The sequence below is a fragment of the Mus caroli genome, unplaced genomic scaffold (assembly GCF_978045245.1).
Source record: "Mus caroli unplaced genomic scaffold, Mus_caroli_1 scaffold_7, whole genome shotgun sequence".
Taxonomy (NCBI): Eukaryota; Metazoa; Chordata; class Mammalia; order Rodentia; family Muridae; genus Mus; species Mus caroli.
Window position 1 is genome coordinate 20,635,676 of NW_028227262.1, and position 16,051 is coordinate 20,651,726.

General features: G+C 44.7%; 1 protein-coding gene across 1 annotated transcript in view; it reads left to right on the top strand.

Annotated features, from left to right (window-relative positions):
• The window catches only part of LOC110295880 (pregnancy zone protein), a 44,521-nt gene extending 35,700 nt beyond the window's left edge, over window positions 1-8,821 (top strand). The window contains exons 24-36 of the mRNA XM_021164248.3: window positions 312-488; window positions 733-823; window positions 1,285-1,441; window positions 1,883-1,957; window positions 2,117-2,294; window positions 3,030-3,271; window positions 4,039-4,257; window positions 4,430-4,560; window positions 5,156-5,246; window positions 5,980-6,048; window positions 7,021-7,123; window positions 7,775-7,816; window positions 8,668-8,821. Of these exons, the coding sequence (XP_021019907.1) occupies window positions 312-488; window positions 733-823; window positions 1,285-1,441; window positions 1,883-1,957; window positions 2,117-2,294; window positions 3,030-3,271; window positions 4,039-4,257; window positions 4,430-4,560; window positions 5,156-5,246; window positions 5,980-6,048; window positions 7,021-7,123; window positions 7,775-7,816; window positions 8,668-8,690 (1,598 nt within the window). The 3' untranslated portion in view covers window positions 8,691-8,821. The remainder of the gene's footprint in view (window positions 1-311; window positions 489-732; window positions 824-1,284; window positions 1,442-1,882; window positions 1,958-2,116; window positions 2,295-3,029; window positions 3,272-4,038; window positions 4,258-4,429; window positions 4,561-5,155; window positions 5,247-5,979; window positions 6,049-7,020; window positions 7,124-7,774; window positions 7,817-8,667) is intronic.
• Window positions 8,822-16,051: the final 7,230 nt, after the last annotated feature.

Sequence of the window (16,051 nt, forward strand, 5' to 3'; positions counted from 1 at the left end):
TTGGTCAACTCTGACAGCTGAGAAGGGCTATGTTCTCATGTCCCAGTGATCCATGGACGGAAAGCATAGTCTAGAGGATATGGAAATCATAATTCCATTTTCCCAGACATCATGGCCCATCAGAAAAGATGTCGTCTCTTGCCATTCAGTTTCTTTCCTGCTTGCTGTGTGTCCTGGAGCCATCTGTTTTTCTCATTTCTTGTGTAATTTTTTTTTGTCTTTCCTTCTTCATAACATGGTCTCTTGGTTATATTTTCTTACTACAATACAAGCCATCTCTATATCTCATTAAATTTCTCTATATACCTCAGGTGATATACTAGGCTCTGCCATGCAAAACCTCCAGAATCTTCTCCAGATGCCCTACGGCTGTGGGGAACAAAACATGGTCCTTTTTGTCCCTAACATCTATGTTCTGAACTATCTGAATGAGACACAGCAGCTGACAGAGGCGATCAAGTCCAAAGCCATTAGCTACCTCATCAATGGTAAGCAACTTTACCAACATTTCCCAATCAACGCCTTCTGTTTGGTTAAGATGTGGTCATGATTGTTGCTGTATTTCCAATCAAACGCCCCTCCTGAGGATAAGGAGGCTCAATAGTGTCCATAACCTTAGAAGCATGTGATTAAAACATCTTTACTCGATGGTTCTTTTATAGGGTTAAGACAAACAAATAATAATTGACTAATGTCACTGCAGTTCATACATGACTGAAATTCCCTCTCCAGGGTACCAGAGGCAGCTGAACTATCAGCACAGTGATGGCTCGTACAGCACATTCGGGGACCATGGTGGTGGCAACACTCCGGGAAATACTTGGTAAGATGAAGCTGCGTCTTCCTGCTCTGCTGATCCGAGGCTGCTTCAGGAGTCTAGAAATCGCTGTTCTCTTGCACCTGGGATTCTTTCCCAGAAGATGTCATCATTATTAAAACTCTAAATGTCAACCCTAGTGATTCCTACAAAGCCTACTCCACCAGCAAAACTGATAACAGTGAAATCAAAGAGGCAGAGGTGTAAGGCAGGAAGTGCAGTTATCCACAGCGATGGGAAAGAGTTCTCATTGCCCTTTGAAAAAGTCAGGGAAAGAGAGGGCCTGAAGTTTTGATGGGAGGGTGCTATAACAGTTCAAAAACTGTTATTCTACTAAAGACCAAAGGAATGACACTATCAACTGATACCCCCAAAATGAGCCCTGCTGAACCGTGTCCGCAGGCAGCACGTAGTGAGCTTTAAAAGTAACGTTGCCCTGCTGTCTCCATCTTTTTTCTGTTGGCCAGGCTCACTGCGTTTGTGCTCAAGGCCTTTGCTCAAGCTCAGTCGCACATCTTTATAGAGAAGACACACATCACAAACGCTTTCAACTGGCTCTCCATGAAACAAAAGGAGAATGGCTGTTTCCAACAGTCTGGATATCTGCTTAACAACGCGATGAAGGTGAGGCCCTGGTTCTCCGCTAGAGTCTCAAGGTCGCCATCTATAGGAAGGGGGGGCTTCTGTAAAAGTTCTCTGGTCCATCAGGCTGGAGAGATGAGTCTGCTCTTAAGAGTGGTTGGTGCTATTGAGGAGGACCTGTTTGGTTCCCAGCATCCTCCTCTAGCGATCACAACCACTTGTAACTACAGCTCCAGATGACCCAATGCCCCCTTCTTCTGACATCAGTGGGTACTGCACTGGGTACATCAGTGGGTACTCATGCACAAACTCACACATAGATACACACATATACACATGATTTTAAAATCTTAAAAGAAAAAGAAAAGAGTTCTCCAGTCCTGATGACATAACTCGGAGGGTCTAACGCTTTTAAAACACACTTAGCCGACTCTGACCAGTGAATACTGTGGTGTGTGAGGGTTCTCCCTCTGTCCCTTCCAGGGTGGTGTGGATGATGAAGTGACTCTCTCTGCCTACATCTCCATTGCTCTGCTGGAGATGCACCTGCCTGTCACGGTAAGTATATATCCATCCCTATACCTCCTTCACATAAAAGATCGAGAGGAAACTCCTCCCTGGCGGTAACAGAGTGGCTCTCAACCTGGGGTGAGCCTGGTGGGTAGCTCCTAAGCTTGGTCCTATAATTCTGAAACTGGCTTTCATCTTCTTTTACAGCACAGTGTTGTGCGCAATGCTCTGTTTTGCCTGGAAACGGCCTGGGCCTCCATCTCACAGAGCCAGGAAAGTCATGTCTATACCAAGGCATTGCTGGCCTATGCCTTCGCCCTGGCAGGAAACAAGGCCAAGAGAAGCGAACTGCTTGAATCCCTAAACAAAGATGCTGTGAAGGAAGGTAGGCACTTCTACTACAGAGTATACTTAGCTAGATGTCACCAGTGATACAAAGGCAGAGTCCCTTTTGTCCAACCTTAACCAGAAAGAAAACAAGAGAAACTGTCATTGATCCAACACCTAAGTGATAGGAACCAGTTTATTGACACGCACATTACTGATTTTATATAATCCAGCTGCTGGTGCTATACAAACACTTAAAAGATCCAAAGACTCCCCCTGTGATCATCTGGGAGCTTGGTGTACTTCCTTGCTAAAGACCTGCTCATTGCCAGGCAAGGTGGCTCACTCACAGCTTTAATCCCAGCCTTAAAAAGCAGAAACAGGGCTGGTGAGATGGCTCAGTGGGTAAGAGCACCCGACTGCTCTTCCAAAGGTCCGGAGTTCAAATCCCAGCAACCACATGGTGGCTCACAACCATCCGTATCGAGATCTGACGCCCTCTTCTGGTGTGTCTTAAGACAGCTACAGTGTACTCACATATAATAAATAAATCTTTAAAAAAAAAAAAAAAGCAGAAACAGGTAGATCTCTGAGTTCAAGTTCAAGGCCAGCATGGGTCTAGGATCGTGCGAGGGTGTCTCAAAACAAAAAAAAAAAAGGGGGGGGGGTGCTGGCAACTGTTTAAAGCATTTATGCATTTCATTTGTGCCAATTCATTAGCTGAGCTGTCATTCATAGGCTAGGTTTTAAAACTGTGTTTTAAGCTTAAAATTCCATCCTTTCTGTTTGAAAGAGGATTCACTGCACTGGCAACGCCCTGGGGATGTTCAGAAAATGAAGGCCTTATCTTTATATACACCTCGGGCCCCTTCTGCCGAAGTGGAGATGACCGCTTACGTGCTTCTTGCCTATCTAACCTCTGAGTCTTCCCGGCCCACACGGGACCTGTCTTCATCAGACCTGTCCACAGCATCCAAGATTGTGAAGTGGATCATCAAGCAACAGAACTCCCACGGGGGCTTCTCCTCCACTCAGGTCTGTGGAGAGACCCTACGAGGGAAAGAGAAATCAATTGACCTGTATATAAACACAGACATATTCTGGGAGTTAGATAGCTGAGTCATGGATGCTTCTAACTTATATTTTCTCCATTCCTCCATCACCAAGTCCCACCTAACTCACATATGGAGCGCTGCCCGGTCCTCCTTACACTCCCCTCACCTTCTCCTCACACGGGTCCTCAACATCACCATGAGTCAGTTTCCCAAAGTACTGTTTTTTATTAAAAAACAAAACAAAACAAAAAAACCTACTTCCATGAGAAAAAAATTACTTGATTTTCATTCACAGACTAAAATTCTCTAATATTCTACCTAAGCTACTTCCTGTCCACAGTCATCACAGGAAATATGCTGCGTGGTCCTTACGCTGTTTCTGGAACAGACTTGCTGCCATTTCTGAGACCACTTGAAACATTCCAGCTCCTCCACGAGGCTCCTTTTCCCTTCTATATAAATATTTTTCATTGTTCAAGAATTATCTTATTTCTCACTTTTAGTCTTCTTTTTCTCTTAACCTACATTTTCTTCTTCTCCATTTCTAACTTGCAACAATTCCTGGGGTCATATTTCTGTATATGTTGTAATTTGTGTAAATGATAAAACGTATTCCTCCTGAAGTAGCTAGATTGGGTCCCCATTGGTATGCAGGCATGAACCCTGAAGGGAAGCTAACACTGTACATTCGGTGTGGCCTTGCCATGGCTGCTTTTGCTGACATTTCTGCATCTTTCTTTTTCTCAGGATACAGTGGTGGCTCTTCAAGCCCTCTCCAAATATGGAGCTGCCACTTTTACCAGAAGTCAGAAAGAAGTGTTGGTCACCATCAAGTCTTTAGGGACCTTCTCTAAGACTTTCCATGTTAACCATGGCAATCGCCTGCTGCTGCAGGAAGTCAGGCTGCCAGATCTGCCCGGAAATTACGTCACCAAAGGGTCAGGATCAGGATGTGTGTACCTCCAGGTGAGGCCTCCGGGGCCCAGAGAATTGGCATGTGGGAGAGGAAATGTTGAGGCTTCCGTTTCATTGCACAATCAAAATGGAAATCTGTGCTAAGGGAATAGTTGACTTACTTAAAAGAGGCTGTGAGGCGTTCTGGCGCTGAGATAAAGAATTTTGCTGTTGTTGTTTTCAGACATCTCTAAAGTACAACATCCTCCCAGAGGCAGATGGAAAAGCACCCTTCGCTCTGCAAGTCAACACTCTCCCCCTAAACTTTGACAAGGCAGGAGATCACAGATCATTCCAGATTCGCATCAACATAAGGTAAATCCTAAATTGCAACCTGGTCCGCTTATAGAACATATAAAAAAATGCGGGGGAGGGGGCGTTAACCTCTGTCAAAGGAATGCATTGTGCAAAGTTATGCTTTAAAAAAAAAAAAAATGGGCAGCGGGGCGTGGTGGCGCACGCCTTTAATCCCAGCACTCGGGAGGCAGAGGCAGGCGGATTTCTGAGTTCGAGGCCAGCCTGGTCTACAAAGTGAGTTCCAGGACAGCCAGGGCTACACAGAGAAACCCTGTCTCGAAAAACAAAAACAAAAAAAAAAAAAAATGGGCTCTTGTATTTGTTAACAAGGACATTTTCTTAACGCTTACTGAAAGGCCTTAGCATTGAGGATATATCTCAGGACTATACACATAGACATAAACCTTCACCTTCACACACATCCACGCAAATATACACACACACATATTATGTATACTCCATCTGAAAAGGGGAGAGAAAAATGGTGAGATTTCCAAACAAGTACACAGATATGATAGAAAGAAAAACTGAGTGGTAAGGTTTAGGCTTCTGGCTTCAGTGAGTCCTGAGGGATGCTGTAGGAAGGGCTGAACTCTGTGTGTTATCTACACAGCTACACTGGAGAACGACCCAGCTCCAACATGGTCATTGTTGATGTGAAGATGGTATCAGGCTTCATACCTATGAAGCCATCCGTGAAAAAGGTAAGCCTAGACCATCAGTAGAAAAAGATCTACTGCTAAACCATTGGTGAAAAGGGCTAGCCTAAACCATTGGTAGAAAGGGCTAACCTTAAACCATTGGTAGAAAGGGCTAACCTTAAACCATTGGTAGAAAGGACTAACCTTATTGATTTAATTTTATTGATGTGGTTTTTACAGAGCTTACTCCACAAACCTGCCTCTCCAGATTATAATTCTGTCATTTACTACGGTTTATACTGGCTAGGGTGTCTACTTTCTAGCTTCACACTCAGTGTACTAGCAAAACATTAGCTATCAGGTATGTGGACTCACTTTCAAAACAGATGTATATGCACACATATATATGAATCTCCTTATACATCCCTAGGATGTGTATATATCACATATATGTATCTATACACATACACATGAGTAGAAAGGATTTGATAAGTACCATCATTATGACTAGTATTCCTAAAGAAATAAAAATCACTGGGTGTGGTGGAGCACACCTTTAATCCCAGCACTCGGGAGGCAGAGGCAGGCGGATTTCTGAGTTCGAGGCCAGCCTGATCTACAAAGTGAGTTCCAGGACAGCCAGGGCTATACAGAGAAACCCTGTCTCAAAAAACAGACAAACAAACAACAACAAAAAGAAATAAAAATCAATAGTTTGTACTCTCCATAGAAGCCTTTTCTATGATAAATACCTGCAAACTGCTCCTACCATAAACCTTCCTCATTCCATCAACAGCTCCAAGACCAGCCTAACATTCAGAGGACTGAAGTGAACACCAACCATGTTCTAATCTACATTGAAAAGGTGAGACGGGCATAGCAAACACAGAAGTGGATGCTCACAGTCAGCTATTGGATGGATCACAGGGCCCCCAATGGAGGAGCTAGAGAAAGTACCCAAGGAGCTAAAGGGAACTGCAACCCCATAGGTGGAACATTATTATGAACTAACCAGTACCCCGGAGCTCTTGACTCTAGCTGCATATGTATCAAAAGATGGCCTAGTCGGCCATCACTGGAAAGAGAGGCCCATTGGACTTGCCAACTTTATATGCCCCAGTACAGGGGAATGCCAGGGCCAAGGGGTGGGGGTGGGTGGGTGGGGGACTGGGGGGGAGTGTATTGGGGACTTTTTGGATAGCATTGGAAATGTAATTGAGGAAAATACCTAATTAAAAAAAAAAGAAAGAAAAAAAAAAAGAAAAGGTGAGACGCTGTGACTCTGTGGGGTATGTAAGAAGTGATGGAGGGTCTAACAAGACCATCAAGAGCCAGGTGACAGTGGCACACGCACTTTAATCCCAGTATTTGAGAGGCAGTGGCAGGCAGATCCTTGTGAGTTCCAGGCTAACCTTGTCTACAGAGCGAGCTCCAGGGCAGCCAGGGATACATAGGGAAACCCTGGAAAACTGTCTCGGAAAAACGACAATAACAGTAAAAGACCATCAAGAGTTCAGAACCAGTCTTGCTGCCACTCCTTTATCACACACGTGCACACACACACACACACACACACACACACACACACACACACGCAAGGACAAAATAGCTACAAAGGGAAATGGGACCAGGACTGATCTGCAAAGCTAAATTTCTGGCACGAGACTTTTTGCACATCGTCTTTTGTTAGCTATGTTATACGGATGGAAGCATCCTGTTCTATTCCAGTCTATGAAGTGGGAGGCAGCGCGCTCATATAGCTTGATGTATCTTAACAAGATTGTGACTGATGACTAAATTTACCACTGAGTCCATTTCTCTCCTCTCCTCTCTGCAGCTAACCAATCAAACCCTCGGTTTCTCCTTCGCGGTGGAACAAGACATCCCAGTAAAGAACTTAAAACCAGCCCCCATAAAAGTCTATGATTATTATGAGACAGGTGAGTGGGATCCAGGCACGCTGAGTTTTGATAGGAGACACTGCCTAGTTTAATGAAAAGGTTACCTTAAACAAAACACCACAACTTTTCACCCGAAAAAAAGTGAGTCTATGGTCACTTATAATTATGTTTTTGTATATTGATCTCTTGGGAGCACCTTAAACAAGCCTTAGGGCCATTCTGATGAAGACATCATGGAAAAATTGGTCATGAGTTCTAAAATTTCCCTTTAAAGTGGCTTGCTCAGAGCTGGATTATTCTAGAAAGGTAGAATAGCAATATTTTTTTAAGATCACATCTTGCTACGGGTATGTGACATAAAACCTACCATTTGTTCTATTTTTTTTTATGTGCTGTAGATAATCTCCCCAATGGGGTTGGGGGGACAGTACATAGTAGGAAATTCTTCCCTTTAGCCCCAACTCTGAACTTGATTATGCTATGCTAACAGTGTTAATGATGTCTCCTCCTTATCTGAGCACACACAATGAGCACACAGTCAGAGCAAGTCTGGAGTCCACTCCTTGCTTCTGTGCCTCAGCCCTGGGTCTCTTAGGCTCCACCCCCAATCAGAATAATTTAGTCTAGCTTGTATTTTCAGGGGTTTTCCCACAATTAACCACTTCCTGCTCAATCATTTCTGTGTTCTAGATGAATTCACCGTTGAAGAATACAGTGCCCCTTTCAGTGATGGTACAGTATGCTCGAATCTAATGCCAACTTAAAGGAAGCAAATGAGCACCTGCTTGAGTCTCCATGCTAGACTGTTTTTATAGCTTAATGTTCTGTATTATTAATTGGACTGTATCAGATACACTGTAGAATTTAACAGAAAAACAAATGCTAGTGAATTATAATTACTAGTACCGGAGTAATTTGTTTTTAATTAAATTTATGAATTTGAGAAATGTATTTGAGAGAGAACATGAAGTTGGATAGAGAGAAGGTGGAAAAGACCTGGGAGGAGTTGGAGAGGAGAAAGAATATGGTCAAAATACATAAAATTCTTCAAATGACTATATATATATATATATATATATATATATATATATATATAGTTTGTGACACATAAAAATTAAATCATCTTCCCAGCACTTGGGAGGCAGAGGCAGGCAGATCTCTGAGTTCGAGGCCAGCCTGGTCTACAGAGTGAGTTCCAGGACAGCCAGGGCTAAAAGAGAAACCCTGTCTCAAAAAACAAAAAAATTAAATCATCTAATGTTTACATTCTATTAACACACATTTTTCTAAGACACTTAAATGTACACTGGATAAGTTCAATGTCACTGCATTTAGCCACACAGCACAGCAGGGCAGGTCTCATACATAAAAGATTCCTTTAGGTTGATTGACAGGGTCACTCTTTCACAACCAATCATCTTCCACAATACCTTTGGTTCTCATTTTTAAACTTTGAAGAAGACCTGAGAGCTGTTTCGTTGTTAAAGACAGTTAAAATTAAAGATTTATAATTGAATATTAAAATTAATTCTTTCAGTAGGTGTGCAACTTCCCTTGATATTTCTAACTATTCTTCTATTTAGGCTCTGAACAAGGAAATGCTTAGAAGTAGGAACCTGTAGATCTCCTCAGAAGGGCTCCTCCACACATGAAGAACCAAGAAGAACGACAGCAAGATAAATGGAAGGGAATTAAAAACCCATAAAATTTATATGTTGAATAAAGTTATGACATTTACATCTGTGTTTTTTTTTCCTTTTGTACTTTTATCTTTATATTTATTTTCTGAAATAAGGTTTTTATTCTCTGTGGCACTTTTAACAATACCTAACGAAATTGTAAAAAGAGAGACACTGGGCTGGAGAGGTGGCTCAGTGGTTAAGAGCACCGACTGATCTTCCAGAGGTACTGAGTTCAATTCCCAGCAACCACATGGTGGCTCACAACCATCTGTAATGGGGTCTGGTGCCCTCTTCTGGTGTGTCTGATAACAGCTACAGTGTATTCATATACATAAAATAAATAAATCTTTAAAAAAAAAAAGAGAGAGAGAGAGACTGGGAAATTAAAAAAAAAAAATGTTTGTTAGCCCACAAGGACATGGGGAAAATGAGCCTCTGTTTTCTAACATTGGAAAATGGCCCCAATGCTCATCAATAAGGCCATTGGTGGTCACACAAACTGTGACATGATCATACCAGGGCGCTGTTGCACAATATTAGATGGTGCACACAATCTATAATCTCACCTGCCTATGGTTGTTTTTCAATAAACTAAAAAAGTTCCAGATGGAGCCGGGCGTGGTGGCGCACGCCTTTAATCCCAGCACTCGGGAGGCAGAGGCAGGCGGATTTCTGAGTTCGAGGCCAGCCTGGTCTACAAAGTGAGTTCCAGGACGGCCAGGGCTACACAGAGAAACCCTGTCTCGAAAAACCAAAAAAAAAAAAAAAAAAAAAAAAAAAAAAAGTTCCAGATGAATAAAGAAAGAGATGGTGTCAGAAGTGAGGGTGACACAATTGGTTTTTTTCTTTTCCAATTCACTCTTAAAACTGTTTCTAACTTTAATATATTAATTTCACTTGATGTATCTCATGAGGACACTTAAAATACTTACAAATGAAAACAACCAACAGAACTGTGGTGATTTGTATATGCTTGGCCCAGGGAATGGCACTATTTGGAGGTGTGGCCTTGTTGGAGTAGGTGTGGGCCGTAGGTGTGGACTTTAAGACCCTCATCTTAGCAGCCTTCAGATGAAGATGTAGAACTCTCAGCTCCCCCTGCACCATGCCTGCCTTGATGCTGCTGTGTTCCCACCTTGATGATAATAGACTGAACCTCTGAACCTGTAAGCCAGTCCCAATTAAATATTGTCCTTATAAGAGTTGCCTTGGTCATGGTGTCTGTTCACAGCAGTAAAACCCTAACTAAGACTAGAACTTTATTTTATTTACATATTTTCATGCTGAATGTGTTCCCATGTCAGAAGTTGTTGTTGCTGTGGTTGCTTCTAGAATATCTTTTCTTCTGAACAGCCTTGTGTTCTGTCTTTGGAACAACTTGTTTGTTTTCAGTGTGGACTGTCTTCGTGTAGCGAGGCAGGGGAGCTCACTTGTAGGCTAATGGCCATCCTGGATGCTTTGTTCAGCTGGATGTGTTTAGTGATAAAAGAATCTACACCCAAGCCCTCATGCTGAACTTTTGGTTCTCAAGCATCTTGTCTCGTTACTGTTCACTCCCAGAAGTTACTGCCTACCTCTCAGGGACCATCATGCATAGCTACTCAGCCCGAGGCTTGGATAGACACTTAATTCCAAAGAAACCCACGCTGGTGGGTTACAAAGTCCCACAGACGGACAGCAGGAACATGCAGAGACATGTCTGAGTGGGTCTGCTCATCCTCTGACATGCCACAAAGTTGTAAGTGTCGGACGAGCAGATGCAGACGAGCAGAGCTCATGATTGGTGAGCTCAGCCTGACCTGAGAATGGAAATCAAGACATGAAAAGTTCTAAATGCGTTTTAAGCTCTGGTGTGTAGATCAGGCACTTCCTTCACAGTGCGACAGGGCACCAAGCACAAACCATAGATCTACAAATTGATTCAGGAACAGTCTGATGAAGTCACATCTCCAAGCATCAGATAACCAGAGACTCTGGTGGTGCCCTGCTGCCATCTAACCTAGCCTAGTCCGGAATTGCTTCTCCCTTTGTATCATATCTATACTGTAACAACATTTGAAACCTGCTTGGGTGATATCAACTCAGGTCGTAGACAGCTGAATCACATCAATCCTGACTTTCTCATTTAGAGACTGTTCTGGAGAGTTCCACAATTGCGGTGCCTTTCTAAGAGAATCTGGGTGATGCTCTTGGGCCCCACACAGTGACTGGAAGCTGAGGAACTATAGCCAGACCTCAGGTGGAAAGTGGGTCCTGCTTTAGCCTGGGCGTGCTTTGCCATCATGAGGACCCTGTTAGCAGAAGAGTGGGATACTCAGATGACAACTGACAGGGAAGCGTAGGAATGAAAGGACAGAGCCCAAAGACCCCGCCTTTCTCCACTCCCTGTGGCCTTGGAGGAGCCTGAAGGAGGAGCAGTGCATACAGAAATCAGGAGAGAGGCTATGTACTGTATCCGAGAATCTTGGAGTGGGTAAGGGGCGGTACTGCCTTCAAATCATGGACACCTGAGAGCTAGGAAGAAATGAATCCCATTGTGGTCTGGGAAGAGATTCGGATGTCAGTGTCAGGCTTGCCACGCTTCATGGTCTTCAGCTGGCTTCAAGAATGCCTTTTCGTGACAGTTATCATCTGTCACCTCCCATCTCTAACTGAGGGTACAGAGTGTGGCACTGCAAAGTTCGTTCCAGATCCTCTGTGTTCACAAACTGACATGTCAGCTTTTCCGTTCCGTATCTGAAAATGAGCTGACTCAGGGGAGTCCCCTACAGAGAGCGGACCGCGGGGGAAACCTGTTCAAATGCCCCACAGTACTTGTCAGAGTCAACATAAGGAAGGCAAATACTGAAAAGGAAGATACCTCTTGCCTTCAAATCCCAGGCAGCTCTGTGACAAGGCTGGGAGGACGTCCCCACCATGGTGCCATCTCTGAGATCCCACTGGGAGACCGTCAACCACAGTGCCTAGGGTGATCCAGGCCAGTCTCATCCAGGCTCTATTTACACAGCTGCCTCCTTCCGCAGCTCTCTCTCCTCTGCTGTGAAGTCTGATAAATCAGAGACAGTCTCTCTAATAAAGACAAACCCAATAGTTCAACAGCTACTAGGAGAGTGGGGGGTGGGGGAAAGAAGAGGACATGGTCACCAGCATGTGTTGCCACAGCCAGTGACAAAGGCTCTTCTCTTTTTTTTTTTTTGCTCTTTTTTTAAAGATTTATTTTATTTTATTTTATTTATATGAGTACACTGTAGCTGTCTTCAGACACACCAGAAGAGGGCATCGGATCTCATTACAGATGGTTGTGAGCCACCTGTGGTTGCTGGGAATTGAACTCAGGACCTTTGAAAGAGCAGTCAGTGCCCTTAACTGCTGAGCCATCTCTCCAGCCCCGACAGAGGCTCTTCTGTCCTGCAGTTGCATCCACGGTGAGACAACTAGCCTCTGCCATTGAGTTTCCATTTAAAGGGATGATAGGATCACTGGTGTCTTCATGCAGGATGCCAGAAACACACAGCAGGAGTCTGCTCCTCCTGGCATCGTGCAGTGCTAGCCCTCGTGGGCATTGGCCTACTGCGGCCCGCTGTGGCCCGCTGGAAGCCTTGCCATCCCTGGAGCCCTGCAGACCTGTAGATAAGACGGGGGCTAAAACTTTGAAGAGACCCTTCTTCACACCGTGTTCCCATCGTTTGCCTGGCTGCTGGGGGGGAGGGGTGGTTCCTGAAGGAAAGGCAAACCAAGAAACGTCCTCCCAGGTGCACCCCTGCTGTGGGCCTTTCCTGTCGTCCACGCGGGCAGCCAGCAGGGGGGGGCAAGAACCATTCTGTCCCTGACTCCCTCCCCTTCGACCAAGAGGAAATCAGCCGCAAGGGGGAGCTAGAGGGAGACTGCTGTCCTCAGCACAGTCTTTGCAGGAGATTCAATTCAGATCAGAAACACAGAGCCCTGACAAATTTATAATAGACCAGTTCCTCCCTCCTTCCCTGACTTCTCAGCCCGGAGCTGATCTTCATTTCACCGAATGTCTAGAAATTCGGAGGGATTGACGTAAAATCCGCACTGGCGTCTTTGGGGTCTTTTTCCTTAAAACATCTTTTCCTTTTGTAATTGCCTCCCCTCCCCGGCACTCTTATTTCACTTTCTCCTTAAGGAAGCTGGTAGTGGGAGAGAGGGAGGGAGGAAGAGGGGGGTCAGGGGCAGGAGGAAAACCTACTCTCTGGGATTCATTGCAAAAAGTGTGAATGAAAGCCAGGCGTGGTGGCGCACACCTTTAATCCCAGAACTCGGGAGGCAGAGGCAGGAGGATTTCTGAGTTCGAGGACAGCCTGGTCTACAAAGTGAGTTCCAGGACAGCCAGGGCTATAGAGAGAAACCCTGTCTCGAAAAAAAAAAAAAAAAAGTGTGAATGAAGCTTGCGGATGAAGAGGGTGGTTTCAATTTGATAGCTGTAGCGGTACGTGGGGTGCTGGGGCATTCCCCAGGATCTTCTCTCTCTGTATTCATGTGTTTGTTTAAAATGTCTTTGCTAGAATTAAAAAGCAATAACCCAAGTCATCAGGACCCGGTGAAATATTGTCTGTGCTGAGGTACTATGGATGCAGGCTACAACTTCAAATAAAACCTCCAGTGAAAGAGCTCTGTAGCATTAAACAAGATGTCTTTTTTCAATACCCAGTTCCTCCTCTGCCTGCTTTAAACCCTCTTACCTATACTCTGGGCAAAACTGGGTGAGAATCACGTTAGTGTGTGGCTGCTTCAGTTACATGCATGAGTTGGGAGGGGTGGGGGGGAGGTTGGTACACTGACGGTGTGCAAAGGAAGGGACAGTCACTGAAGACTGTGCCTCTCACCTGGGACAGGACAATGGCGACCCAAAGTCAAGGAGAGATTCTCAGACACGGCTTGAAGAAAGACTGCCCCCTTCCCCACCCCAGAAATCACTACTCAGCCACCCCCTGCTTCAGATGGGTGAAGACCCTGGGAATTTCCTGTCGCCCTGAAACCTCAAGTGGAGTCACCTGAGGCCAGTGAGTCCGATGGCCTAGGCCCCTCAACTGTCCACCACCCGTTGGTCAATTACACAGTTTTGTGTCTGACTTTGTTTTTACGGTTTTTATTTGTCTGCTTGTTTTTGTATTCTTTGTTCTAAACACGGTTCCCCCAAATTGAGTTAGCATCACTTCCTCAAAACGCTACTGTTTAGCTTTAGGGTGGGAAAGGAAAAGAGGTTCAACCTCTTTTAACAGCAGCAACAGGGCCTCAGGCGGCACAGCGGGGTACCTCAAAGCAAGCAGAGCAGGGTGTCTGCTGTTTAAGATTTCAGACAGAGGGAAGAGAAGCAGGCTTAGTTAATATGTGACCTATGCTGCATGGCCAAGGTAGGGGAATAGGTCATACTTGGGTTAAATAACAGGGGTCATCTGTCTGGGTAAGGCGATGGGGCCTAGTTAATGTGTGAGCCATTTCCGGGACAGTAGTTAGGCTGATCCTGCCACTGATCTCTGTGTAGCGGGGTGGGGGAAGGGGGAATAAGGATGGGGTGGGGCAACCTCCGTGTGTCCTTGCTCTCTTGTAATCTTCTCTGCTTATGGCCTGGTAAACTGGAAGACTTGGGGTCTCAAGTCAGGAAGCAGTCGGCTTCCGGCTGAATTAGGGCATCATTGGGTTAGAAGGTCTCCTTGTTTGGTAGTGGGTAGTCAGGAGACAGTCCTTGGGTCAGAGACTGGTATTTGAATTCACATACCAGGAGGACACGGGGACATTGTCAACTTGTGAAACCATTTGGAGTTGGATTTGTTGAATTCTGGAATAAATGAACAAGGATAATTACAGGAGTTACCAAGTAAACCGGCACATCAACGGAAGCAGCAGGAAGCAACACCCAAGATTTTACTCAGCTTCCAAAAAGATACATTTGTTACTCTGTTGGACTTTTTCTGATTTGTTCAAAACAAGGAGTCAGGCTGCTTCTGAGATGGGTTAGAGGAGTTCGTGGGAAGGCAAAAAAAGAGTAAAGGTAGTTTTTAGTGGGGTTTCCAGGGTGGTCTGTAAAGTTAATCACTATCAGAAACAAAGAAGCTTTTGAGTTCACACCAGGAAATCAGATTAGTAGGGATTAGCTGTTGGAGTCTTGAGTGACCTACACCAACAGGCAGAGGACCAGAAAAACTAGTTTCCTGCAGTCCTCCTAAGGAGTTTGCCAAAGCCCAATGTCATTGTTATTCCCCAGAGGTTACTGAAAACAAGCTCTGAGGGATGGTGAGATGGCTCAGCAGGTTAAGAGCACTGACTGCTCTTCCAGAGGTCCTGAGTTCAATTTCCAACAACCACATGGTGGCTCATGAAAGACCCACAATGTGAGGACTCCCCCACGTTCTGACTCAGGAGAGACGACATCCCAAAATCACCAACAAGAAATGGTCTTGCTGCAAACTGCAAGAGGATTTTTATTCAAGAGCGCTCTCGGACCCACGGTCATACACCACGCAGGGGTAGAGGATCGTGGCACCTGGAGTAGCTGGGTAAGGGGGTATTTAAAGGAAGAAACCACAACTCAAGGAAGTGGGGAGGGCATTGTTAGAAAATACTAAAGATACCAGTTAAGAGTCACAAGGAAGTGCAAAGTCACAAGTGTCACAAGGAATACCTGGTAATTGTTCAGGTTATCTCTGAAGACAGTTTCTAAGAGCCCCTAACAATAGCACATTCTTTGAATTAACACTCTTTGAACCCAGGAAGCGAGTGCGTGGAGAAATGTCGCTATCTGTTTTATGATTAGCATACCTTGGAGCATTGAGTCACAAAGGTCACATTCCCAAGCCTGGGCTTAAAGGCCTAGAATTTTGTTTTTACATTTTACGTTTTCACTCACAGCCATCTGTAATGGGATCCAATGCACTCTTCTGGTATGTGAAGACAGCTACAGTGTACTCATTATAAATAAAATAAATACATCTTTAATGAATGAAATGAAATGTATCCAATGAAATGAAAACAAGCTCTGACTTAGGGAAAGAGGCAGGGAGTGGATCTGGGGGAAAGGGAGCTCCGAGGAGTGGAGGGAGGAAAGGGCGGTGTTCAGGATGTACTGTATAAGAGAAGACTTTATTCTCAACAGAGATGGGGGCGCTGTAAATATTTTCATGTGAGACTTGCTGTAGTGTGGACAGCTGTGATGGGTGTGTCGGCCATCTGTGCCTACTAGTTGTTACACTGTGGCTCTAGCAACATTTTTATTCTCTGTATAACAGCAAGGGGGGAAAAAGCTTTATAAATAAAATCTGGACAT